Below are 27,184 nucleotides of genomic sequence, written 5' to 3' on the forward strand. Positions count from 1 at the left end.
CTACTCTCTTTTATTTATTCATTCATCCATTTCTTTTTGTTTATCTTATGGGGGTGCTGCCATCAAACTCAGGGCCTCGAGCACTCTGCCCAAGTTCTCTACCACTGAGCTATACTCCCAGCCCACCTGTTTCCTTTTGATTCTAATTTCTCCAGTGTCACTCTATATATATCATTGAATTGTATAAGCTTCTTTTTATTCTTATATAATACGAAATTTTGCCAACTAAAGCCTAAGCCTCCATGTCTAGAGTCTTGCTGGGGTTTTATCACAGAAACCTAGTTGGCCACTTACGTGATGACCTCTGTCTCTTTTCCTCCAGAGTTCCACTGATACCATGTGACCCAAAAGCCCCATGTGAAATCACCCCCATTCTAAATCACACTGTTCCTAACTGGCTATCCCAAAGCCCCAATCAAGTAAGCAGGTTCATTTATTGCGGAAGATATTCCAAGGGGTTAAAGATTCCCTCTCAGGAGCTAGGGGCCAAAGCCTGAACTTTGTTTGAGCAAGGTTAAATTCCTTGCTACACACAAGGTCAACCCCATGGTTCAGTGTCTGACTTTGGTTATTACAGCATGGGCTGAGATAGGGGGTATTCTCTATGGGATGGAGTGCCAGAAGTTGAAAGATACATCATCTTGGGTTTTCCCTTTATCCATTAAACATGTATTTAGAACACCAAATACAAATAAGACAAAATGTTTTGACTGTATTTTTCTTTTCAACAAAGTGTTTTTTTTCTTTTCAGTGACTTTTTAAAAAGCTCTTCTTATATCTACATTGTGATATTTCATTAAGAGGAACTTGTACATATCTATTTTTATTGTGATTCTACATCTATAAGTTATATGGCTTGAAATTTCAGGATATCCTATTCTCTTACTGTTTTTTTTCTTCCCTTGTCTCCTCCTTCTTTCATTCTTTCCTCCCCCCAACCCCCTCTCTCTCCTTCTCTCTCTCTCTCTCCTTTTGAGATGGGGCCTTGGCAATATTGCCCAGGCTGGTCTTGAGCTTCTCACTCAGGCAACAAGAATGCTGGCAAAAGCCTGCTAGATTAGATCTTTAAAATAATTGCTACCTCCAGGACAATAAAATTGGAACCATTGGGATTTTCTTTTCTGATACACAGATATCACTTCCTATTCTCCTTGGATAAAATTCATTTGCATTGCTATAAGACAAAAATAGTTTGCATTGCTGTCAGTTTTTCAAAAGTTAACACCTACCCTTACAGAATTGTAAAATAATCTAAGCAATAGTAAAATGAAGTATTCTTAGTAATATTAGAGAATTTAATCTATCAGGTCAGGAAATTAAAAGATGCATCCTGCTGAATTTCCAAATGCAGAAACAATAGTTTACTAGTAATTTGATTGATTTTATACCAAGTTAAGTTTTTTTATTTCAAGTTATCATTATTCTGTGTTTATTATCCAAAATTGGGCTTAGAATAGGATATTTAGTATTTTTTAAAGCAGGGTTTAATCTAAATATTGTGGTTTTGAAGGAGTCATGTCTACATAATTTGCTACTGCAATACCACTTGCTCTTGCTTATGAAGACAGCAAGGGGTGGTAGAAAAACTAGGGCTGTGGAATCAGAAAGACATGTTTCAAATCTCAATTCTGTTAAGTTACTGCTTATATGGCTTCTAGCAAACCCCTTAATCATTCTAAAACTTATTTTATCTTTAATAAAATGAGATAATATTTACCCTGTGTTTATGTTGTAAGCATTGGCACACACATAAAGGATTGGTCATAACATGCAAAATGCCTCATTTGTTGTAAAACAGCAGCCTAGAACATGATAAAAATGGAAGAATTTACTACCATGAAAGCAAAAATAATGGAAAGAAATTATAAATTATGAAAGACCAAGGTGGACATATAGGACCGACTCAGTGTCTGACAATCTCTTACTCTGCAAACATAAATGAAATGCTTCTACTTTTTATATTGTTCTTGTTATAACTAATAAAACTGTATTTGGATACAGTTTGAAAGATTTATTATTTGATGGTAGTAAATAGTCTCTTTGTGACTTGCTAGCCTGAGATTCAAGGATATTATAGCTGGATCAAGATTTCTAAATGATTAGTTTCTCTTTAAATCCTCACTTAATATAGGTAGGTATTCCAGTTACTTTTGCTGTGTAACAAATAAGCCCAAAATGTAGAGGCCTAAGCCCACCATTACAAATTACAAATTAATTACAAATTTGGTGGATAGGAATATGGAGAGGGCACAGTGGGATATGCTCTTTCCAGGATATGGAGGCTGACTTATTTGTTGGGAACTAGAATCATCTGAAGATTTCTCAGGTGCCTGGTAGGGGTAGCATAAAGGCTCAGGCTGCTGAGCAGAGCACCTGTGTGTGGCTTTTGTATGTGGTCTGGCTCCCTTTCAGCCTAGAGGACTCAGGGAAACTGGATTTCTTACTTCAATATCCAGACTCAAGTATTCTATCAGACGAGGCAAAAGCTGTGTTCCCTTTTATGACCATCTGGAAAGGCATATAGCATGTCTTCCATATATTCCATTGGCTGAAGCAGTCAGAAGCTCAGCAGGTTCAAGGACTAGGGGCAGACTGTATCACTTAGAGGAAGGTGGCAGTGTCTCATTGTAGAGAATGTGGGATAGGAGATATTATTGAGGCCATCTTTGGAAATAAAGGTGAACACTGAGTAGATTCTGTAGAGGCTCATTTTACCTTTTAATATGAAATAAAATATGTTCTGTGGTTGTCAAGAGGATTTCCTTGCAACTGACCTATTATCACAGTGTACATTCAGGTAATTGTTCCCAGTTGTCTTTGTGATGTCCCTTTCTTTTCTGTTTCCTTTTTCCTCATGTTGCATTTTCCTAATCTGGACTCATGACCTCACTGGTAAAACTGTGAGCGCCTTCCCTAGTGTCCCCCACCTTATTGTGAATTAGCATCAGCATATTAGAGAACATTCGGCCTTTGGTTTTGTGAGATTAGCTTATTTCACTTAGCATGTTAATGCTCCTTAGTACTTGATGTTAGCAGTGTTGTATAAATTCTTTGATGATAGGAGTTGTTCTTTTTCCATCAACAATATTTTCCATCAATATTTCACCTATTCTGTTTCCAGATCATTTTCTCTGGTGCCCATCAATTCCTTGTAAGTGGTTAATTTAAAAGGCCTTTGAAGCATAACTGCATCTGACTAAGCCAGTTCGAAATGTCAACCTTGGGAACATCTAATAACATTCAGATGTACTCCTTCTAGCACAAGGGTCATATTTTTCTATCATGTGGTATATTTTGTCAAAAGAGGGCTAGAAATGGTCCCCTTCCCACTCAACATTTGAAGTATTTTTGAAAGAGCTGGTCCTTGAAGATCAGGCAGATTTGCTTTAATTCCAGTTGCCTCACTTCATTGTGCAAAAACTGAGCTAGTTTCTTAAAAATTATGGGTTATTTGGCCCATTTATAGACTGAAGATAAAAATATCTACTTTATAAAATTATAATGAAAAAATTAAGAACCAAAGAAGTTTCCAGTGTAGGACCTGATTTATAATAAGAACACACTAATAGCTAAAAATGAAAACACCATGTTGACATTTTCTCTGTGCTCATAAATTCCCTTTCCACATAGTAAGTCTGGGTCAGACTCTTGTACTGAGGGTGCTGGACTGGAGATGGAGAAAGTGTCCACCCCAGGGATGATCATTGAAGAAGGTGATTTTTTTTTTACCCTTTGGATATTGACACCAAAATGTTCATCTGACAACAAAAACGAGCCAAGGAAACTAACTTCAAGAACCTGATGTGAATGTTCCTTTTGGGAACCTGCTGCCCCACCTGGTTTTCCATGGATGGTGATTGGTTGTTAACAGAACAGTTTTAAAAAATTAAATTAAGTATCCAAATGAAATGTTCCTTTTCCTGACCTCCACAGCTTATTGTAAAAATGTATACAGGTTTAGTAAAATTTAATTTGGCAGTATATGCTGTGTAAGAAGTGAAATACAAAATGTGGATTAAAAGTTTCTTCTCTTCCTTGGAATCTCTCCATTTAAAAATCTCTCTTTAATCTGCAATCATTGTAATAATCATTATAAAGATGGAAAATGTTTATTGCATTATTTTAAACCATGAGAAAGACTTAATTGACCTAGATTTGCTGTCTTTTTGAATGGCAGGTGGTGAAGTTTACCAAATCCTTTGAATTGATGTCCCCAAAGTGCAGCGCTGATGCTGAGAACAGGTAGGGCTTGAGCTCATGTTTGTTTTTGTTTTTTAATATTTTCATTTGTTTTAATTAGTTATATATGACAGTAGAATGCATTTATGCACTTTGATATATTATACATAGATGGTATATAATTTCTCATTTTTCTGAGTGTACAATGTTGCAGAATCATATTGGCCATGTAGTCATATATATACATACAGTAATAATGTCTGTTTCATTCTACTATCTTTCCTATCCCCACATCCCTCCTCTTCCCTCCCATCACTTCCCTCTACCTAATCTAAGGTAATGCTATTTTTCCCTAGTGCCCCCCACCTTATTGTGAATTAGCATCAGCATATTAGAGAAAACATTTGGCCTTTGGTTTTGTGGGATTAGCTTATCACTTAGCATGTTAATCCTCCTTAGTACTTGATGTTAGCAGTGTTGTATAAATTCTTTGATGATAGGAGTTGTTCTTTTCCCATCAACAAGTACAGCCAAACATCACTCTTCTGTATTTCAGAGCTTAAATAAAAACCATGACTGAATAATGATGTCTATACAACTAGCTTGCAGTTTATGAAGCTAAATGTTAGTACTTATACTGTGATTAAAATGTTGTCTTTAGATTTTAGTCCCCCATTCCCCTGAATGACTCCCTGAATGGTCTGAGATAAATTGTAAAGTATTCTGCTGCTTTCCAAACTTGGAATCCAAATTCTTTATGCAAGTTAATATGGAGTAACAATGGAGCAAATCTGTTTTCTTTAAGCCACCAGTTACAATTTCTTTTGTACCAAACATTAGACTGAAATTACTAATGAATAAAATCAGTTTTTAAATGTTCCCTAAGTATGCAGAAAACCTAATTTTCTGCTTTATTCTGGCCCTTTGCTTCTCTTCCTCTCTTTGCTGGCTTGCATTTGGTGAACAATATCTCTTTAGGAAAAAAAAGAGAAAGAGAGTTTCAGATAATTTGCTATTTGTCTCTGCTGGCATTTTTGGGGCCACAGTAAAAATGAGGGTTTGGGAACAACTAGTGAATATCTCTAAGCTTTGCACCACCCTGAGTAATAGCTGGTCTGGTATAAAAACTAGTTCTGTAAGGGAAGGGCTAAAAAAATATGAAACTGATTAAAATGCAGAGATTGGAGAAAAATAGTGCCCAGGACAGTTTGAGGATGATAACGATGATGATGATCCAACATTGCTAACAACATGAGCTGCTTCTAGTCACTGAGTACCAAGTATGCCAAGCAGTATGCCAACCACTTGACAAATACAAAATATATACCCCAAAGGCACTCCCCCAGAGACCCACCTCCTCCAGCCATACCCTACCCACCTTCAGTTACCACTCAGTTAATCCTTATCTGGGGATTAATTCACTTATTGGGTTAAGGCTCTCATAACCCAATTATTTCACCTCTAAGCCTTCTTGTATTACCTCACACATGAGGTTTTGGGGGATAGCTCATATCCAAATCATAAATAGCAAGTTTGCCTTGTTGAAAATCAGCAGGCCAGAAAGAGGTAGCCCCAAATCCAAGGCCAAGATTGTTTCTCCCAACCTCTGAACTTTGACCCCTTTGCCACCTATAATTTAAAATAAGATAGTTAATCCCATATAGTGAATACCACTTGGGTTAGTGTTTCTCAAATCTGGTTTATTCATCAGAATCAAGCTTGGAGAATTCGGCAAAAACTAAATTTTCAAGATGCACACTGAGAAATTCTGATTCAATGTGTCAAACATGAAGTCCTAGAGATTTATATTTTCAAAAGGCTTTCTAGACAGCACCTATTTCAAGATAGAATATTCCAGGGTAATCTGATTTTTAATATTTATTATTGCCTTTAATTTCAGAAAATAGAAATCAATAAAGTTAAATGACTACTTCATTGAGTCACTTTACTTTTTAAAAAGTATATGAAGTTTAAAAGAGGTTTCTGTTATATTCTGCTTGATTTCAGTTATACAGCTTTCTTGGAAAGTTAAAATTATAGGAATAGAAAGCAGGTTAGGCGGCTAGGGTTGTGGCTCAGCGGTAGAGCTCTTGCCTAGCATGGGTGAGGCCCTGGATTTGATCCTCAGCACCACATAAAAATAAATAAATAAAAAAGGTATTATGTCCAACTACAACTAAAAAATTAAAAAAAAAAAAGAAAGCAGGTTAGTAGTTACCAGAGACTGAAAAAGGAGAGAGAGTTTGGCCAGAGGGGAATTTGGTAGTGACAGAACAGTTCTGTACCTTCTTTGGGATGGTAGTTATACAACTGCCTTTGTCAACACTTGAAGAATTAAATATTTTTTAAAAAGAGTGAATTTTACTTTCTGTAAGTTACACCTTAAAATGAGAAAAAGGGACCTTTTGTAAGAGGTTTTTATATTCATGAAAATGTATTTATGTTCACATCTGTATGTAATGACAGCTAATATGTGCCTAACAAAAACAGAGTTATCAGTGTTATGCTCAGAATTCTACCTAAATATAATGCTATAAAATAACATTTGCCACACTAGAGAAAATATCTATTCATGATCACTTTTTAAACTAGTTACAGCCTCATGTAAAGTATATTTCTCATATACGGGGGAGCTTTATGGAGTTATTAAAGCACAACCTTTAAAATCCTAAGCCTTCAATATTATTATTTTTATGTTGAACATGTTTTCCTGGTACTTCAGAGTTAAATACTTCTAGCCTTTTGATTATTTTTAATGCTGAGAGAAGTTCCATGTCAAAATGAAATGATCCAAGGCACAAACTGCCCTTGGAAAACTTTCTGATAATTAAAAAAAGAAGAAGGAGGAGGAGGAGGAGGAGGAAGAGGAGGAGGAGGAAGAAAGGTAGGTCAGGTTTTCTTTAAAGAGACATTTGAAAAGTGCCTTTGAACTTTGACATTATGAGATAGTCCTCTTCATCTTTCTATTTATGGATTTTAAACTAATGGAGAACGTTCATTTACCTCAAAAGGCCTTTCCTTCATTGCCGAGTAATTTTCCTCTTGTAGATGTAGTTTCCTCCAGTCCTTTAATAGAAGTTAAAGGATAAAGACAGGGGGCTCTGGCATTTGCAATGCCAGTGGCATGGAAGGGATGTTGAGACCCACGATGAGTCTACAAATCACAGCCTGCTCTCGACACACTCTGAATCTTTCCTTTGACCTTTCGTCACTTAACACCCCTGCTATACATAACGTCCATTAAATACCTCAGTCCTCTGAACATCATTCAGATATAATAGTATAGCTTTTTAAAGATAATCTCTATGTCTTCCTGGATCAATATATCAGGGTGCTATTTCAATTCCGATGAAATCTGGTTTGTGGCTTGATGGTTTTTATAGACAGTCCTTGAAGACTTTTTTGAATCAATTTTATCGCTGACTCCTCCGTTCTGCTTAGTGTGTTATGCAGTGAACTCCTTTGTCATAGCTGGTCTCTTGGTCTTCCTGCCACGAATAATAACCAGTTCAAGAGTTGGAAATGATTTGCTCCATGCCTCTCAATGAGATGTGTGTCACCTCTGGGACATTCTTGACAACCTCTCTGGTGATAATATTCCCAATGTATCATGAAGGACTTCCATTGATAAGGAGTACTAATTATGAAAAAGTCATTTTATGTTGAGTCATATTCCTGTCACTTCCCCCTATTTGTTCTAAAGTTTTCCATTGGAGACATTTTGTCTTTATTTAACAGCCGTATCGTAACCAGATTTTACCAGGCCTCCAGACTATGACTATAAAGTAGGGTTATATTGACAGTGGATAATCTACACTTAGTCACTTAGTTACTTCTCCTCCAAGGTATAGGCCCTGTGTTAGCTTTTCATTGTTGTGACAAAAATATCTGACAGTGATAACTTAGAGCAGGAAAGTTTATCTTGGGCTTATGGTTTCAGAGTAATAGTCCATGGTTTGCCAACTACATCACTTTGGGTCCAAGCTTAGGCAGAGCATCCTGGCAGAAGGGCATGGCAGAGGGAAGCTGCTCACCTCATGGTAACCAGGAAACAAAGAGAGTGAAGGAGGAATCAGGGGGATAAGATTTAATGCCCAAGGACATGCACCCAGTGACCTACCTCCTCCAGTCAGGCCCCACCTGCCTAGAGTTGCCACCCAAGACAGCAATCTTTTCAAATTATAAATCTATCAAATAGATTAATCCACTGGTTAGGTTATAGCTCTCACAATCTAATAATTTCACCTCCTGCATTAACATAGTAGCTTTTGGGGGACACTTCATATCCAAATTTTAATAGGCCCCCAGCTCCTTAAAAAGGCCAACTTTAGAGTATTTCTAGTGGTCTGTAAGATTTCTTAAACCAATTTTATTACTGAATCATTGTTTTTTCTAAATGCTCACCCATAAATCTTCTCCCTCTGGATATGGCAGAGCAGCCATGGTCTTGCTTTTGGCATACAGGGTATGGTTTTCCTTGCCCACTGCAGAGTTTCCATGGCCATAACTGAACTCCTCACGGGAGCTCTGCCTTCACTCCCCACATTAAGATACACTGGTGATCTTCCCAACCAAAGGACAGTGTAGAAATAGAAAGAAGGCTCACCATTCCTACCGTTGTCATAGCCTGTTGCCTGGCCCCTAAATAGCCCTATGTACCCCATTTTTATAAGTCTTTTAATTCATAAAGCTTTTGTCTGCTGCCCTTCTTTTCCATAAGACTCAGACTTAGTCCATTGGGCTAGGCTTGAGAACCAGATTAGGGGCCAACCACTAAGTTATTCTCTTGATTTCCCCACTTTTCTTCCATCTCAGCCACCAGGCCTAGATGCACAAAACCTCTTCCTCACAGTCCCTTTCCTTTATGCACATCAATTCTTGCAAATAAAACCTTCCTCAAATGCAGATATGTCTCATTTTAGGCTCATTATGTCCTGCTATCCATGATTGCAAAACAATTAAATAATTTCTGTAAAATATTTATGCAAGGTGGTATCTTAGCAAAAAGGAGGGGAGGAAAAATAACTTTTTCTCTACCCTTCTGAGTTCCTACCTGAGACAGGACCTTTTAACAAAAGGCAGAGTAATAAGAGAAAAACAATTTGAAGTTATTACCTTGTGTATCTCACATAAGGATGGGAGATACCCTGGGGAAAATGAGTAACTCTTAATGAGCTGGCTTGGAACTAGGGTTTACACAGCATCTTCAACAAAGAATCCTATATTTTTGCGATGTGACAAGACAAAGAAAAAGGACCTTGAGTATTGAGCAACAAATTATGGGAATGCAAATAAATGGGAGTTAGTAAAGTTTATTACAGATTCCTGTGGTGCCATCTTGAGGTTGATAAAGATCTAAATTTGTCTTTGGTGATCAACCTTTGTCCTTCCTGGTAGAGAGAGGAAGGAGGATATTTTTTGTAGATTTAAGTCCTGCTATAAGGCAAATAGCAGGTGGACAAAGAGCTTTTTTGAATCTGCTTTTTCTTAATTGTATTCACCACAAAATAATCCTTATGTCAAGTGTCATAATTTGGTGTGGCATATTTTGATCTCCCATTTCAACCAACTCATCTGGGAAGTAATGGAAGGTGGTCCTCAAGGAAAGGTTTTGGATGGGATAAGACTTTAGTTAGGTCCTGAAGGAGGATGGGAGGTAGTAATGCAAATACCTTTTAAGAAAAAGTTATGTCATAAGCAGAGGCATGGAGGTGAGAGAGAGTGAACAGGATGTTTGAGGACATTTAACTAGGTCTGTGAGCTGTTGTCACAAGCATCATCATCATTGGTGGTGATGCCTTCTAACTCCTGATGGAATCCAGCTGCCTAGAATGCCATTTGAATGAGGTGAGGATGCTGCCAATTCTTCCTGATGCTCAAATCTTCCTAATTGGCCTGGAGACTAGATGCTTGTCTGCTTGCTCACAGGGGATCAATATCACATAGTGACATGTTGAGGTCTGTGTCTTGAAAAATCATCTGGGCAATAATATGAAAGGAGGAATGGCAAACTAAAGTCACCCAGGTTTCATCTATTGTCTGAGCCATGGGACAATGGTTCTGTCCTGGAAGACTGACACGGTTACACTGTCCTTACTTTCTCCAGATCAACATCTGCTTTTCTTTGACTCTTCTTCCTATTTCAGTCTCTGGACTTTTGACCACCCTTTTTTTAATCTCTCCGGATGTGCTCCAGCTTGCCCAAATCTGTCATAAAATGCTGTTTCCCAATACAGAAAATGATTTCCTGTTTTTTCCCAGAATCTAGACATATTAGAAGGAGACTCTTAATGCATCGATTATTCACAATCATCTTGTATAGGCTGACTTTCTTTTAAATTAAGAACTTACCTGATCCATCCAATTTTCATCTTCTCCAGGTCACATTTTAGGACCTTTCCTAAGAAACCTAAGAATATTTGGTGAATTAGCCTGAATAAACTTTCCTGGATCTCTTTTTAGCCTTTAATAAACCTTTTTTTCTGCCTTCAATGGGAACAGGTTATTTGTATGATAATATATCCTTAGAAAGGAAAAAGAACATTTATGCAAGTCTTAATAGTTAAGATTTTTTTTAGTTTAAGATATTTGGCTATATTCTGTTTGTATATATTTTAGATATAATATAGATATTTTGGAAATTGTACTTCCTCAGCTCTGCTCCTGAAGGTATCAAAAACAAACAGAAAAAATAAATAAAATAAATAGTAACCTGGTATCTGTAATTTCTAGAAGGTAACAACAACCTAAATATGAATTTTTCATGTAATAAATCAATGGAATATAGTGAAAAATGGTTTAAAATCCAATTTCTTTACCCATTTTAGCCTTTTGAGAATAGGGAAGTTGTGGGAATTAAATTTATCTCAATGGGAACATATCTTTTTGAAATATATTTAATCTTTTTTGGTATACATTATGCAATATTTTTTGAAAAATTTGATTTGTTATATATGACAATAGAATGCATTACAATTCATATTACAAATATACAGCACATTTTTTCATATCTCTGGCTGTACACAAAGTAGAGTCACTTCCTTCATATCTTCTTACATGTACTTAGGGTAATGATGACCATCGCATTCCACCTCTTTCCTACCCTTATACCCCCTCCATTCCCCTCTCTCCCCTTTTCCCCCTTGTCCTATCTAGAGTTCATTTAATTCCCCGCACACACACACACAGCATATTATGGATCAGCATCCTTAAATCAGAAAAATCATTTGACATTTGGTTTTTTTGGGTAATTGGCTGATTTCACTTAGCATTATATTCTCCAGCTCCATCCATTTACCTGAAAATGCCATAATTTTATTCCCTTTTAATGCTGAATAACATTCCATTGTGTATAAATACCACATTTTCTTTATGCATTCATCTACTGAAGGGCATCTAGGTTGGTTTCACAATTTAGCTATTGTGAATTGTGCTGCTGTAAACATTTATGTGGCTGTAGTCCCTGTAGTATGCTGTTTTTAAGTCCTTTGGGTATAGATGGAGGAGTGGGATAGCTGGATCAAATGGTGGTTCCATTCTCAGTTTTCCAAGGATTTTCCATACTGCTTTCCAGATTGGCTGCATCAATTGGCAGTCCCACTGGCAATGTGTAAGTGTGCCTTTCCCCTTCACATTCTCGCCAACACTTATTGTTGTTTGTATTTTTGTATATTAGTGACAAATCCCTTAAAGGAAAACTACTCCATTTATAATAGCATAAAAAAAAAATAAAATACTTTGGAATCAACTTCACGAAAGAGGTGAAAGTCCTCTACGATGAAAACTACAGAACACTAAAGAAAGAAATTAAAGAAGACCTTAGAGGATAGAAAGATCTACCTTGTTTTTGGATAGGCAAAATTAATATTGTCAAAATGATCATACTAACAAAAGCACTATAGAGATTTAATGTAATTCCAATCAAAATTCCAATGACATTCCTCATAGAAATAGAAAAGGCAGTCATGAAATTTATCTGGAAAAATAAGAGACCTAGAATAGCTAAAGCAATCCTTAGCAAGAAGAGTGAAGCAGGTAGCATCACTATACCAGAACTTAAACTATACTACAGAGGAAGAGAAACAAAAACAGCATGGTACTGGCACCAAAATAGACTTGTAGACCAATGGTACAGAATAAAGCACACGGAGATTAACCCACATACTTACAATTTTCTTATATTTGACAAAGGCACCAAAAGCGTACATTGAAGAAAAGATAGCCTCTTCAACAAATGGTGCTGGGAAAACTGGAAATCCATATGCAACAAAATGAAATTAAACCCCTATCTCTCACCATGCACAAAACTCAACTCAAAAGTGGATCAAGGACCTAGGAATTAAACCAGAGATACTGTCTATTAGAAGAAAAAGTAGACCCAAATCTCCATCATGTTGGATTAGGCCCCAACTTCCTCAATAAGACTCCTATAGCACAAGAATTAATATCAAGAATCAATAAATGGGATGTATTCAAACTAAAAACCTTCTTATCGGCAAAAGAAACAATCAGTGAGGTGAATAGAGAGCCTACTAATTGGGAACAAATTCTTAACCACACGCACAGCAGATAGAGCACTAATCTCTAGAATATATAAAGAACTCAAAAATCTTAACACCAAAAACACAAATAAAATCCATTTACTCTTTACATTACATTTTCATTTGTTACAACTGGGAGGGAAGAAAAGAAATAAAGCTACAAAACTCAGAGCCGCTAAAGAGCAAAACCTTTGTTTAGTGATCCTTTGAATTTGCACTTCACCCTGGAACCTCATGAGATGGAGAACTAGTGTTCTGATTGGAAAGATGCAGGGACTCGGTAGCTTCTCCTCCTCAAAGACAGCCAGGGCCTAGTTCCCAGAACTCGAGTGCAATATTTTACACAGCAAAAAGGACTTTGCAGTCTGATTAAGAATCTTGAGCTGGGAAGATTATTTGGGATTATTTTGATTAACTGGACATAATCCCAAGGGTCTTCATAAATGAAAGAGATGTGACAACAGAAGCAATGTCTGTGAGAAAGACAGACCCATCATGGCTGGCTTTGATCATGAAGGAATGGGACCACCAGCTGAGGAATGGGTGGTCTCCAGAAACTCCAAAAGGAAAGGGAATGGATTTTTTCCTAGAGAATTGAAACATAAAAACTTTTTGCTGTTGGGACTAAATTTGTAGTAATTTGTTACAGCAGCAAAAGGAAATGAATATATGGCAGTTTAATTTTAAAAGGAATCTAAAAGAGAATTCAGGAATTAATAAAGGATTAAAGAGAGGTGAGAGCAGTCTTCAAGGATCAAAAGGACAGGAACATGTTTGGAATCTGATTGTAGGGAAAACACGGCCAGGAAGAAATTCCCAGGGATGGGACAGATAGAGATTGGTACACATTGTATATTGTGTTCAATTTTAAATTATCGTGCCTGCTTTATCCTTTGTGGTGTTGGGCTTGATGTACTCAGTTGCTACTGTAGCTCTGCAGTTTAATCCAGAAGCTTCTCACATAAAGTGGCTCTAATCTCACCAAACCAAGCCTTCACCTTTTTACAGGTCTCTTCCAAGAAGACACAGACAAAATAAGAGTTTTTTTTGTTGTTGTTTTGTTTTAAGACTTAAGAAAAATTTAGGGGAGCTGGGGTTGTGGCTCAGTTGTAGAGCACTTGCCCCACACGTGTTGAGGCATTGGATATTCTCTGTACCATATAAAAATAAATAAATAAAATAAAGGTATTGTGTCCATCTACAACTAAGAATTTTTTTAAAAAGGAACACTTAATATTAGAAATCTGTTTTATTGTCATTTCAGACAAATGTAGTGGTTGAATAGTGTCCAGCCAGCCCCAATCCAAAATTCATGTTCACACTAAACCTCAGAATGGGACTTTATTTGGAAAAAAAAAAAGATTTTTGTAGATTTAATTGGTTAGGAATCTTGAGATCGTTTTAGGCTGCACAGTAAATCCAATGACTGGTGTCCTGATAAGAAGAGAGACACAGAGACATAGTCGGGGAATGGCATGTTAAGATAAAGGCAGAGACTGGAGTGAGAGGACCATCAGAATTGTGAGGGAATAAAGTAATGTTGTTCTAAGACACCAAGTTTTTAGTATTTTGTTATGGCAGCCCCAGAGACTAATAACTGTAGTTATTAAATGAGGCAGTTAAAATGGATAATGACCATTAGATGTCTCTTCCAGATACAAAATTCTAGGAAGCTATGATTCTGTGAATCCCCTATTATCATTATGGTGATTTCTTTAAGTACAAAAAGAGCATTAGCTGTCACTGGAAGTCTACTTCTATTGTCTTACTTAATCTCACAAATGCCCATCAAGTGAGATGTACTTGTTCTCATTTTACAAATGAAGAAACTGAGGCTAAGCAAGGTTAAGGGATTTGCACACTGGCAGGCTAGTAAGGTTTAGCTGTTGGCCTGAGAGTAAAACTCCCACAAACTCTCCCCTTCCTGCAAGTTTATGGTTGGAAGGAAATGCTATCAAATGCTCCCTCATTCTATTATGACCAATACCTTAATCTCTGGAAATATTTACATCCTCATGGGGGCAATGCATATGTAAAAGATGCAAATGACAACAACTAATCCAAAACCAATCAGCTAAGTATTAAGAGGCTTCTAGCATGATTAGAATACCTAGTGACATTATGGCAGTGTCTTCCTGAGCCATATTGGATCCTGAGGCAAACAGAAAAATATGCCTTTTAAAATGTTTTTGACATTTTGCTCATCATAGATTTTTTTTGCATTTATTTGTATTTTTTAAAATATTGCATTAAAATAACATCTTGATTGCTGAACTTTTTGTGGCTCTTAAATTTTGTACCTGAAGCAAGTATATTAGTCCCCTCACCCCAGTTCCTGCCCTACATCAAGAAGACTAGGGAGGGGTGTCAGAACTTTGAAGAGAGTAGATGGCATGGGTTAGTTTACAGGGATGTTTTAATTGACAAGGATCCAAGTGCATACAGGAAGGGAGATGTACAGAAGGAAAAGTGGAGAAAAGGGTGCTTGAGTGGCCTGAAAGTTTGTCTTTTAAGAAGGTTTTCCTTCTCAGATTCTCCCAGTCATGAGTATTAATGGCTTCTATTCTTTGTTTAGAGAGCCAGTGCACTTGTGACAGTGATCTGGTACATTTTGGAACAATAAGGAATTGGAACTGATAGAGACTCCATCTCCAAAATCAATACTCTCTCATTAGCTGCGAAAATACAGGTATCCATTTCAAGAACAGATGGAAAGAAAAGGAGTCAGTTTTTTAAGCTCAGTTCATAAATAATACTATGTATGCCATTACTTTTGTGCTAAATGCTTTGCTAAGTACTATAGAAAAATTATCTCATTTATTCCCAAATTACAGATAAGGAAAAAAATATGGCTAGGGTCATATAATAAGTGACAGAGGTAGTGCTTGAAACCCAGTCAGCCTGACCCTGGTATTTGCCCTCTCCGACATTCCATTCATTATTTGTGATTTGTGAGTAGATTAACTGAAAATTACTAGAATTGCTGAAACAGCTTAAGACCCGGCACTTAGTAGGTACTCAATAATATTTATGAATGAATGACATTTCTTTTTCCCACATTGAACATGTTGAAAGTTGGGATAGTGACTTAGTACCACTGCTGTCCTGGTGGCAGTTGTGACACAGCTGTTGCCTGTGTAAAACTATGTCATTGCAGCTCACATTGTCATCACTTCAATTGTGTATTCATTTTTGGTACTATACAAGCTGGGTTTAAATGATGGCTAATACACCCTCAACAAGATTATATTATGATTTGGTGTTGTAATGAAAATTTATTGTTCTGAATACAAATATGGAAATAAGAAGTGGGAGTATAAATCTGATATTAGTGATGAAAATATTTGTGGTCGGAAAACTGGCCACAATGCTGTTTGAGCAGCAACTAAGGAAGAAATGAGTAGATGAATTGATGCTATTTTGTTACTGAAACAAAGACAAAAGGATCACTTACCACAAGTCAAGTCATGCAACTAAAGAGAGTAGAAATTGCCGCAGCTCTCACAAAAGAAGTTTCAAAACAATAAGAAGCTGGAGTAACCAAATCCATGCGTTTCTCAGGAATATTATTAAGGTGTGGAATATCAATTTGTCAAAATTTCAATTTATTGGAAGCTGCTTAATTTTCAGTGACAAGTGATTCAGCTGAGGAAAACAGGAAACTGAATTTAGTCAAAGAGGAAATACTGCAAAAATCTCAGTGTCCTTTGACATACTTGTCAATGCCAAGGGTGCTAAAACAACTAATTTCAAGAACAAAGATCATAGAAGCTAGTATTTCATCAGCAATACTAATACACAATACAGAAATTATGCATGCATGATATCCAGTGGTCAAAACCTGCCACTATGTTTAATTTTGAACAAAATTAAGCTCTGGCGGGCAGTTTGGGCCTCTGGTCTCTTTACCCTTTATTGTCAAATATTCATGTTATGTCACATGGCCAAAGAGACTTTGCACATATAGTTGAGATAACCAATCGATTAATGTCAAAATAGGGAGGCCACTTTGGATTCTTTAGGTGGGCCCTGGAAAACAAAGCCTTCTCTCACTTGAGGAAAGAAAAGGAAGTCAGAGGAACACAGAAGAAGGGAAAAATTAGAGTTTTGAAGCTTTAGCAGGATTTGACACATGTTGCTGACTAAAATAGAGACAGGACCACATATCAAGGAAACAAGGACCTTAGTTCTATAACTGCAAGAAATCAAATTGTGCCAACAACCTGAATGAGTCAGTTATTCCCCAGAGCTTCCAGAGAGGCAGACAGACTGCTCAACACTTTGATCTTGGCCCCGTCAGATCTTGAGCAAGAAATCTAGTCACATTATGAACTTCTGACTTCCAAAACTTTGAGATAATAAATAGGTGTTGTGCTAAGTTTCTCTATTTGTAGTGATTGCTAATAGAGAAATAGAAAACTGTTAGTGTATGAGTTTGGATCCAATCTCTTGAGAGAATGAAATTGAACTCAGTGTTACCACACACACACACACACACACACACACACACGCGCACATACATAAAAGAATGGCAACTAAGCTGATAATGAGTGAGGAATAGCCATGTAGAAGTGATGACTGTGAGCTCTACACAACCTTCCAGACTATGTTAGGTCTTTGTGCATTTTTTTAGACATGTATCTGCAGTTACAGAGTTTCTGGTGGCAACAGAAACCTCTGCAAATTACTGCCAACAAGCCAAGAGAACCCAAGTTTGGTTTTATCTAAAAACCTTCCAATGACATCTCCAACTAAGTTCAATAGAATGACAGCATCAAGTCTCCCAAAGAGTGTTTCAGCTTCTTGGCAGAAAGTCCTAGAGGTGATGGCATGATCATTTTAAGAAGGCTATGTCTTCAGATCACTTAGAGAAGAGTATCATGAATTCTGATCACTTAGAGAAGAGTATCATGAACATTGTTGACTCTGAATTGAGAAGAGTGACACTTTGAATTGTTGAAGAAATTTTAGAAGTGTCTTAATTACTTTTGCTTGTAATTTTTCCTTTACATTTAATCAACTTTACTAATTTTCTTTCAACAATGACACGGGATAAAATTTATATCTAATTTAAAATATTTTAAAAATTATGATTACAATATTTTAATAAGTATTCATTGTTTGGTAGCAGTATTTATTTTTTCATTTTGTAGTTTCAAAATAACAGTGCATCTCACAAGTGATGGCATCATGAATTCAATTCAATTATATGAGCCTACCACACCTTGTTTTTTCTGTAACTTTTCTACCTCTTACCTTTTATTACATATACCCTGCAGAATATATATACCTCAACTGTAGAAGTACTTAGCAGAACTTAGTGTTTCTTTCAATTTGAAGATTGGACAGCCCTGTGATTCTTCTCATCAGTTTCTGCCTCACAGTTTTCAAGTCACAATAGTGAAACTTGTGTTTCAGTGCCTTAGTGATTTTTATTTTCTTTTTCTTTTTAACAGTTCTGGGATCTTGTTTTGTAATCAAATTACTCCTTCTAATAATATTTTTTAACCTTTCTGACTTCTCTGAACTCTCTCTTTTAGGCCTCTAGATCCTTATAGCCCGAATCTAGCCATTTTTTTTAAAAGAGGAGTTGACTTCCATGAGCTGTGACTCTAATGAGATAAACTGAGTGGATGAACTCTCTAGGTGGCCCAAGGGTCTGTTAGCAAGACTCTCAGAGGGGGTGACTATCCTTTGTTTTTGTTCAGTGGACTTTGTTCTTGGAATAGACTGGATGAAACCAGAGAAACCAAGTATGATGAGTGAAGATTTTGTCAGATCCTGAGTGTACTGTGAATATACCCTGCAACCATATTGCTTATTTTACAACCCTGAGACGTAGCTGGCTCAGCTGAGGTGATTTATAGCCCCTAGTCAGATTATGAATATGATTTGGGGCCTGAAGGAAGAGTCTCACTTTCAGAAAATTTGATGTGATTCACCCACTTGTACATTACCACTCAAAAGCATGTGACCCTGGCAAGGTTTGAGGGAATCAGAAATTGCTTTGGAGAAGGTGCTAAATGTGTTTACTGTGAATCCCACTGTGCCGGCTTCACTGTGGATCCCTTAGGTCATGACTTTCAGTATTTTTAAAATGTGATATCCAGACCTAGTTAATATGTATAAATATATACAAAAATGTACATACGTATCTAAACCAAAAATTTCATGAGACTGTACTTACATTTACTACATCTATATGTTCTGATCTATCCTTAAAAAAAAAAGACAGAAAGAAAAATACTCTGCTGTCCTGGCCCATAAAATTGATTTTATGATTTACCACTTTGTTCTCACAGTTTGAGAAACACTGCTTTGGACTTCTCTACCTTGTCTGATTTACTCAGGCAGTGCTTGTGGCCGCAGTCAATACCAATATAGGTCATTTTTAAATACAGGGATTGTGTGAAACTGGTTATTTCTCAAGCATTCCAGATCTTCACTCACATTCATATTATTCTTCCAATTAGGCACCTGGAAGTATGGTTTGTTTATGTAAGTTTTTTTTTAAAAGTATATCTGTTTAGTAACCAGTGAATAAAATGTGTTCTATAATATAATTTTGGAATCCTGGGGACACATAGAGCCCCCACACTCTTTTTTGTTATAGAGTAGATATATTCAATCCTACCAGAGCCCTTCAGTCAGTCACATTTCTTCAAGCCCTGTCCTTGAGCCATTTTTAGATATACCTTAGTGAGTCAGTTCCTGTCCTCCAAACAGTGTATGCCAAGATTAGAAGAACAGAAGATTTTTCAAAGGAAATGACCGTGAAGGATAAAGAAGGCAGGATCAGGGGTAGGCAGAGAGAGCCTTAGACTACAATGCTCTGTTAAAGCAAAAAGCAAAGAAAGGAGTGATCTTTGCAAGAGCATAAGATCACAGCCTTGTTAGGAAAAAGTCTTTTGTCCAGCCAGTGGGAAGTCCTGAGCCAACTGGACTCAATTGGGAAGTTGCCAATTGGAAGACTCTTGGATCCATATGTATGGCCTAGCTTCTACCCTTACCCTGCTCAGTCATTAGTAGGGAAAGCTCTGAAGCCAAGATCAAAAGGGGCAGAGACAGAGATGGCCAATCAAAGTCACGTTACCTCTTAGAGGAAGTTTTGAATGGGGTATCTCTATGGCCCCATCATTAAGTGGGCCTTAAGTATCATCTTTGTAAATTATTCCTATCTTTTTTCCCCTTGAGATATAATTCACATACCCCCAAATAATCCTTTTAAGGTGTTCAATTCAGTGGTTTTTATTATAGTCACAAGGTTGTATAACCATATCAAATGTTCTTTATCCAGAACATTTTCATTACCCTCAAGAGCAACTCTATACCCATTAACAGTCACTACCCACCCACCAGTTCCCCTCTGCTAATCTGCAACTGCTAATCTACTTTCTGTCCCTAGATTTGCCCATTCTGGACATTTCGTATAAATGGAACCATGAAACATGTACCCTCTTATGTTTGGCTTCTTTCATTTAGTATGAAGTTATTCGGCTATATTGTATCATGTCCTTTATTCCTTCATTCCTTTCTGGTGGATGAATGATATCATTGTATGGATATACCACATTGTTTCTGAGTCCGGGTCTTGCTAAATTGCCCAGGCTGTCCTCCAACTTGAGATCCACTTGCCTAAATTGCTGAGATTACAGGAGCGTGCAACAGTTCCTGATTTTACTTTTTGAGTACTAAAAATAATGCTTCTGTGAACATTCATGTAAAATTTTTTGTGTGCACATACGTTTTCAGTTCTTCAGTATGGCCTAGGAGTGAGATTATTGGATGGCATGGTAACTTTGTGTATAGTATAACTTCTGGAGCAACAATCACTTTCCACAGTGTTCTTACCACTTTATTTTCCCACCAGCAAAGTCTAAGTCTTCCAGTTGCTCCAGATTGTCATCAAACTTATGTTCCTTTTTTAAATTTTTAAATTATAGAAATCCCAATGGGTATAAGAGCAACAACTCATTATGGTTTTGATTTACATTTCTCTAATGGCTAAGGACGTTGAACATCTTTATATGTATGTACTTGTTGACCATTTGTATACCTTCTTTGAGAAGTAATTATTCATATCATTTGCCATTTTCATTGTTAATTGTCTTTTTATTGTTTAATTGCAAGAGTTCTTTGTAAATTCTGGATACAGATCCCTCTCTAGATTTATGTTTTGTATACATGTTCTCTGATTCTTTTCACTTTCTTGATGGTGTCCATTAAAGCATCACAATTTTTAATTTTAGTGAAGTTCAGTTTAGATGTTTTTATTGTCACTTGGGATTTTGGTGTCATGCCTAGAAGCAATTGTTTAATTCAAGGTCATGAAGACTGACACCCAGGTTTTCTTGTAAGAGTTTGGATATTTTAGCCTTTGACTCTAGATCTTAATTTACTTTCAGTTAGTTTTTTTGTTTGTGTTGTGAGATATTTTACACGTGGATATCCAGTTTTCCAGTACTGTTTATTTAAAAGATTATTTCTTCTCCATTGAATTGTGTTGGCACCCTTGTGGAAAATCAATTGATGATAGATGTATGAGTCTATTTCCTGACTCTCAATTTTATTCTTTTGATCCATATGTTTTTTCTTATACCAGTACCACATTGACTTGATTACTGTATCTTTGAAGTAAGTTTGAAATCCGGACATGTGAGTCTTTCAACTTTGCTCTTCAAGATTACTTGAAGAACTACAAGCTATTCTGGGTCTCTTGCATTTTTATATTATTTTTGTGATAAGCTTGTAAGTCTCTGCAGAAATTGCAGCTGAGATTGCGTTGAATCTGTTTATTAATTTGGAGTGTATTATATCTTGACAAGATTATGTTTCAATCCTTGTATATACTGGCTTTCCAATTTTTGGATCTTCTATAATTTCATTCACTAATGTTTTATAGTTTGTTTTAAAATCTTATATTTATTTTGTTAAATTATTTTTTATATTATGGTAAATAAAATTATTTTTGAGAGTACTTGTCTAGCTTGAGAACCACACATACACACAATTGTTTTTTTATAATTTCATTTTTTATTTTTTCAATGTTAGTGTGCAAAAATACAACTGATTTCTGTGTATGGACCTTTGATGTCATCTTGTTGAATTCAATTATTATCTCTAATATTTTATTTGGGAATTCCTTAGGATTTTCTGTATATAAGATCATGTTACCTGCAAATAGAGACAGTTTTACTTCTTTTCCAGTCTGGATTTTCTTTTTACACTTATCTTTTCTTTCCTAATTGTCCTGGCTAGAACTTTTAGTACAATGTTAAATAAAATGATAAGAGCATATATTGGTGCCTCATTCATAGTTTTTTGGGGAAAGCTTTCAGTCTTTCATTATTAAGTGTGATGTTAGCTGTGTTTTTTCATAAATTAAAAGTTTAAGGAAATTCACTTCTATTCCTACTTTGTTGGATATTTGTTGAGTGTCATGAAAGAGTGTTAATGTTTTGCCAAATGTTTTATCAGTTGAAATGACCATGAAATTATTGTCCTTTGTTCTATTAATATGGTGTAAATTGGGTTAATACTACTTGGTCATAGTGTATAATCCTCTTATATACTCCTGATTTGGTTTACTAGTATTTTTGTTGAGAATTTTTGCATCTAAACCCACTTATGATGTCTATCACCAAAACCCCCAAAATTAGAAGCTGGTGAGGATACAGATAAAGGGGAATTCTTCATACACCATTATTGGGAATATAAATTAGTATAGACATTATGAAAAATGGCATGGGGTTTCATTCATATAATGGTCTATAGTTTCTTTTGATATCTTTGTCTGGTTTTGGTATTAGAGTAATGCTACGCTTGTGAATGAGTTGGGAAGGATTTTCTTCAAATTTTCAAAGAATTTGTGAAAGATTCATATTTAAAGAAAATTCTCTTTAAATGTCTAATAGAAGTCACCAGTGAAGACATCTGGTACTGAGCCTTTCCAGTGAAAAGATTACTTATTAATTCAACTTATTTACTTGTTATGAATCTATTCAGATTTTTAATTTCTTCTTGAGTCTGTTTCAATATTTTGTTCCTTCCATTTCATCTAGATTATCTAATTTGTTGACATATGCCTTAGTCTATTTATGCTACCTTAACAAAATTCCTTTGACTTGATAATTTATAAATAATATAAATTTTTACAATTTTGGAGACTAAGAAGTCCAAGAACAATGTACCAACAGAATCAGAGACTGGTGGGGGCTTTTTTTTCCCCCCTGCTTCAAAGATGGTACCTTTTTGGTCAGTCTTCACATGATAAAAAGATGGAAGGGCCTGGCAGCTCTCTGAAGCCTCTTTTTATAAGGACATCAATCCAATTCATGAGAAGAGAGCCCTCATGACTAATTACTTCCCAAAAGGATCCACATCTTAATATCATCACCTTGGGGCTTAAGTCCTGACATAGAAATTCTGGAGGAACACAGATTGGCATCATACAGTTATTCATAGTATTCCCTTACAGTCTTATTTCTGTAAAGTTGGTAGTAGTGTTCCTTCTTTCATTCCTGTTCTTAGTAAATTTGAGTCTTTTTCCTTATTTTCTTGGTAAACTTAGTTAACAGTTTATCAGTTTTGTTTATCTTGTCCAAGAATCATTTTTTTTAATTAATTAATTCTATTGTTTTCTCTAGTTTGTTTTATTCCCCTCCAATCTTTATTATGCTCTTTTTATGTTTAGTTTGGGCTTACCTGCCCCCCCCCCCTTTTTCTTTGATTACTCTAAGATAGAAAGTGAGGTTCCACATTTGAAAACTTCTTGTTTATAAAGGTATTTATAACTATAAATTTCCTCCTCAATACTGCTTCAGCTGAATCTGGTGTATTTTGATATGTTGTGTTTTCTTTTCCTTGATTTCAAAATAATTTCTAATTTCCTCCTCTTCCTTCTTTCTGCTGGAGAATGAACTTAGGGCTTTGTACTTACTAAACATATATTTTGTCCCTGAGCTATATCTACCTAGCTGTGATTTATTCTTTGACTTATTACTTCTTTAAGAATGTGTTGTTTCATTTATAAATATTTACTCAAATTCTTCCTGTTACTCATTTCTAATTTCACTCCATTGTGGTGGGAGAATACTTTTATGATAGCAACTCTTAAATTTATTAAGGCTTGTTTTATGACCTAGCATATGAGTCATCCTGGAGAATACTCCATGTGTGTTTGAGAAGAATGTGTATTCTGTTACTGGGAAGTGTATTCTATAGATGTCTTGTTAGATCTAGCTGGTTTATAGTGTTGTTCAAGTCTTCTACTTCCTTGTTAATTTTCTGTCTACTTGTTTTATTTATTATAGATGGTGGAATATGTAAAACTCCAACTATTATTGTTAAATTATCTATTTCTCCCTTCACCACTTGGAGTTTTTGCTTCATATATTTTAGAGGGTCATTTGTTAGGTGCACATGTGTCAGAAATTGTTATTTTTTTTTTGTTAGTTTAATCCTTTAATCACTATAAATTCATTTTAAAATATCTAATAACATTTTCCATTTAGAGTCTATTTTGTCTAATATTAATAGCTACACCAGCTCTCCTTTGGTTATTGTTTGCATGGTATAATTATTTTTGTCTTTTTTTTTTTTACAAACACTGTCTTCTTGATCTTTATTATATAAAGTAGTGCTCCCCCAAAATACTTGCTCCATTAATAATTAGATTCTCAGACAGTTTCTGTATTGTTTAAATACAGAAATTTGTCAAAATGACAAAGATCCAAATGTATCAATACTCTTAACAATGCAAATAGCTTGGGTTTCACAGTATACCAATTGTAATTATACAAACAAAAAAATCAAATGAATGTAATCTGTGTTCATGGAAGTTACTTATAGAATACATATTGGAAAATGTCTTACATTAATTAATTAACACATTAAGTGATATCATACTTTAAGTAATGATCTTAAAAGTTATTCTGGTACATGCCACATCATCACAATCACTTTATTTACTTATATATATTTTTTTATCTCTCTTTTGGTACTATGGATTCAACTCATGTGCACTCAACTACTGAGACATATCGACAGCCCTATTTTAGATTTTATTGAGAGACAGGGTCTCACTGAGTTGATCAGTGCTTCAGTGTTGCTGAGGCTGGCTTTGAACTTGAGATCCTCCTGTCTTAATCTCCTGAGCTGCTGGGATTACAGGCATGTACCACCTTGCCCAGTACAATTACTTTACAAATAAATGCTTAACTACATTAAGTCATAACACATGTTTAGTTGGAGATTAAAAGGCAAAATACTGATTATAATAATATCATTATTTTTGTGAGAAGAAAAGAATTTTAATCTTCCATTTACATTATATATGTGCATGTATCTATTCATGTACTTACATGAACAGAAAAAAAGACCACAATGAAAAAATTCAAATTTTGAACAAACAGTATCTCTAAATGAACCAAAGATCATTTTGGCAAATCTTCTTAAACATTACATACTTTTTTCATGCTCTTCCAAATTTTCATATGATTAAATAATTTTTCCTAAAAATAATGTTGCAGAAAGACTGGGATCTGTCTATGTCAGGGATTAGTTGGTTTAAAAAAAGGGGTATATTTATAAAACAGTAGTAGTGAGAAAATCTTTGTACAACATGAGATTAAGAACATTTTGAGCAGGGAGAAAATATATTGAATACATTGCTGTACACGTTGCTCTAGCTTACTGGAATCACAAAATAACTGGATGTGTCACATGTTCCTAGGAGTAGTGCAATGTCCACTATATGTGAATGAGCTACTCAACAAGTTGACCTGTTCTATAAAAGGGCCAGAGGAAGTCCCACTGTGGTTCAAGAGCTCCCATGGTTCATAATGAGGTGAAAAATAAGGGTTCTTTCACAGCCACTGATACACAGTTCATTCTCATAGAACTTCATTATCATTAAAAAATTTCAGGGCAAAAGATGAGACATATCGTCCTACCTCCCACTGTTGGTTTTCATTGTTATTTTCCATTTCCTCTTCCTGTAATGTTTTGCCGAGGATGTTTTGAAGAGATGGTTTTCTAGCTGCAAATTCTTTTAACTTTTGTTTATCGTGGAAGGTTTTAATTTCATCTTCCATCCTGAAGCTTAATTTCGCTGGATACACAATTCTTGGTTGGAACCCATTTTTTCAGTGTTTGAAATATGTTATTCCAGGATCTTCTAGCTTTCAGAGTCTGTGTTGAAAGATCAGCTGTTATCCTGATTGGCTTACCCCTAAATGTAATCTGCTTCCTTTCTCTTGTAGCTTTTAAAATTCTCTCCTTATTCTGTATGTTGGGCATCTTCATTATAATGTGTCTAGGTGTGGATCTCTTATGATTTTGCACATTCGGCGTCCTGTAGGCTTCTAGGATTTGGGATTCTGTCTCATTCTTCAAGTCTGGGAAGTTTTCTCGTATTATTTCATTGAACAGATTGCTCATTCCTTTGGTTTGGAGTTCTGTACCTTCCTGTATCCCAATGACTCTTAAGTTTGGTCTCTTAATGTTATCCCATATTTCTTGGATGTTCTGCTCATGGTTTCTTAACAGTCTTGCTGAGCTGTCTATGTTCTTTTCAAGTTGAAATATTTTGTCTTCACTGTCTGATGTTCTGTCTTCTAAGTGTTCTACTCTGCTGGTAGTATTCTCCATTGAGTTTTTAAGTTGGTTTATTGCTTCCTGCATTTCTAGGATTTCTGTTTGTTTGTTTTTTTTATAACCTCTATCTCCCTGTATAGTTGATCCTTTGCTTCCTGGATTTGTTTGTGTAATTCATTGTCGAAGTGATCTTTCATTGTCTGATTTTGCTGTCTAATGTCTTCCTTGAGACTCCAGATCATCTGAAGCATGTATATCCTGAATTCTTTATCTGACATTCCATCTGCTGCAGCTGTTACCTCTTCTAAAGTTGAGTTGACCTGCATTGCTTGTGGTCCTTTCTTTCCTTGTCTTTTCATACTGCTTGCGTTTCTTTCTGCTTGGTGAAACTGTTGTGTTTTTGAAATGTTTTTTTTCCCCTATATATTTATATTGTTCTTTTACAGTTGAAAAGTCTCCCTTGCAGGGTCGGGCGGCGGTCTGCCTACCTTGCAGGCGCGGGCGGCGGCTCTGCTCTGCCCCTACTCCAATTGGGGTGACGAGTGTACCACGCCGGCAGGCCACCGGGCCTGATCCGCTGGTCAGTTGCAGGTCTGCCTACCCTGCAGGCGCGGGTGGCGGCTCTGCTCTGCCCTCCCTCCAATTGGTGTGACTTGTCTACCACACCCGCGGACCGCTGGGCCTGTTCCGGGCGCGGGCGAAGGCTCTGTTCTGTTCCTACTCCAATTGGGGTGACGTGCCTACCACCCCGGCCGGCCGCTGGGCCTGTTCCACTGGTCGGTCGCAGGTCTGCCTACCTTGCAGGCGTGGGTGGCTGCTCTGCTCTGCCCCTACTCCAATTGGGGTGACGTGTCTGTCGCACCGGCAGG

General features: G+C 36.3%; 1 protein-coding gene across 1 annotated transcript in view; it reads left to right on the top strand.

Annotated features, from left to right (window-relative positions):
• Positions 1-27,184, top strand: part of Pde11a (phosphodiesterase 11A) — a 369,570-nt gene that overhangs the window by 144,667 nt on the left and 197,719 nt on the right. The window contains exon 5 of the mRNA XM_027946092.3: positions 4,178-4,242. Within this exon, the coding sequence (XP_027801893.2) occupies positions 4,178-4,242 (65 nt within the window). The remainder of the gene's footprint in view (positions 1-4,177; positions 4,243-27,184) is intronic.

Source organism: Marmota flaviventris, chromosome 11 (assembly GCF_047511675.1).
Source record: "Marmota flaviventris isolate mMarFla1 chromosome 11, mMarFla1.hap1, whole genome shotgun sequence".
Lineage (NCBI taxonomy): Eukaryota > Metazoa > Chordata > Mammalia > Rodentia > Sciuridae > Marmota > Marmota flaviventris.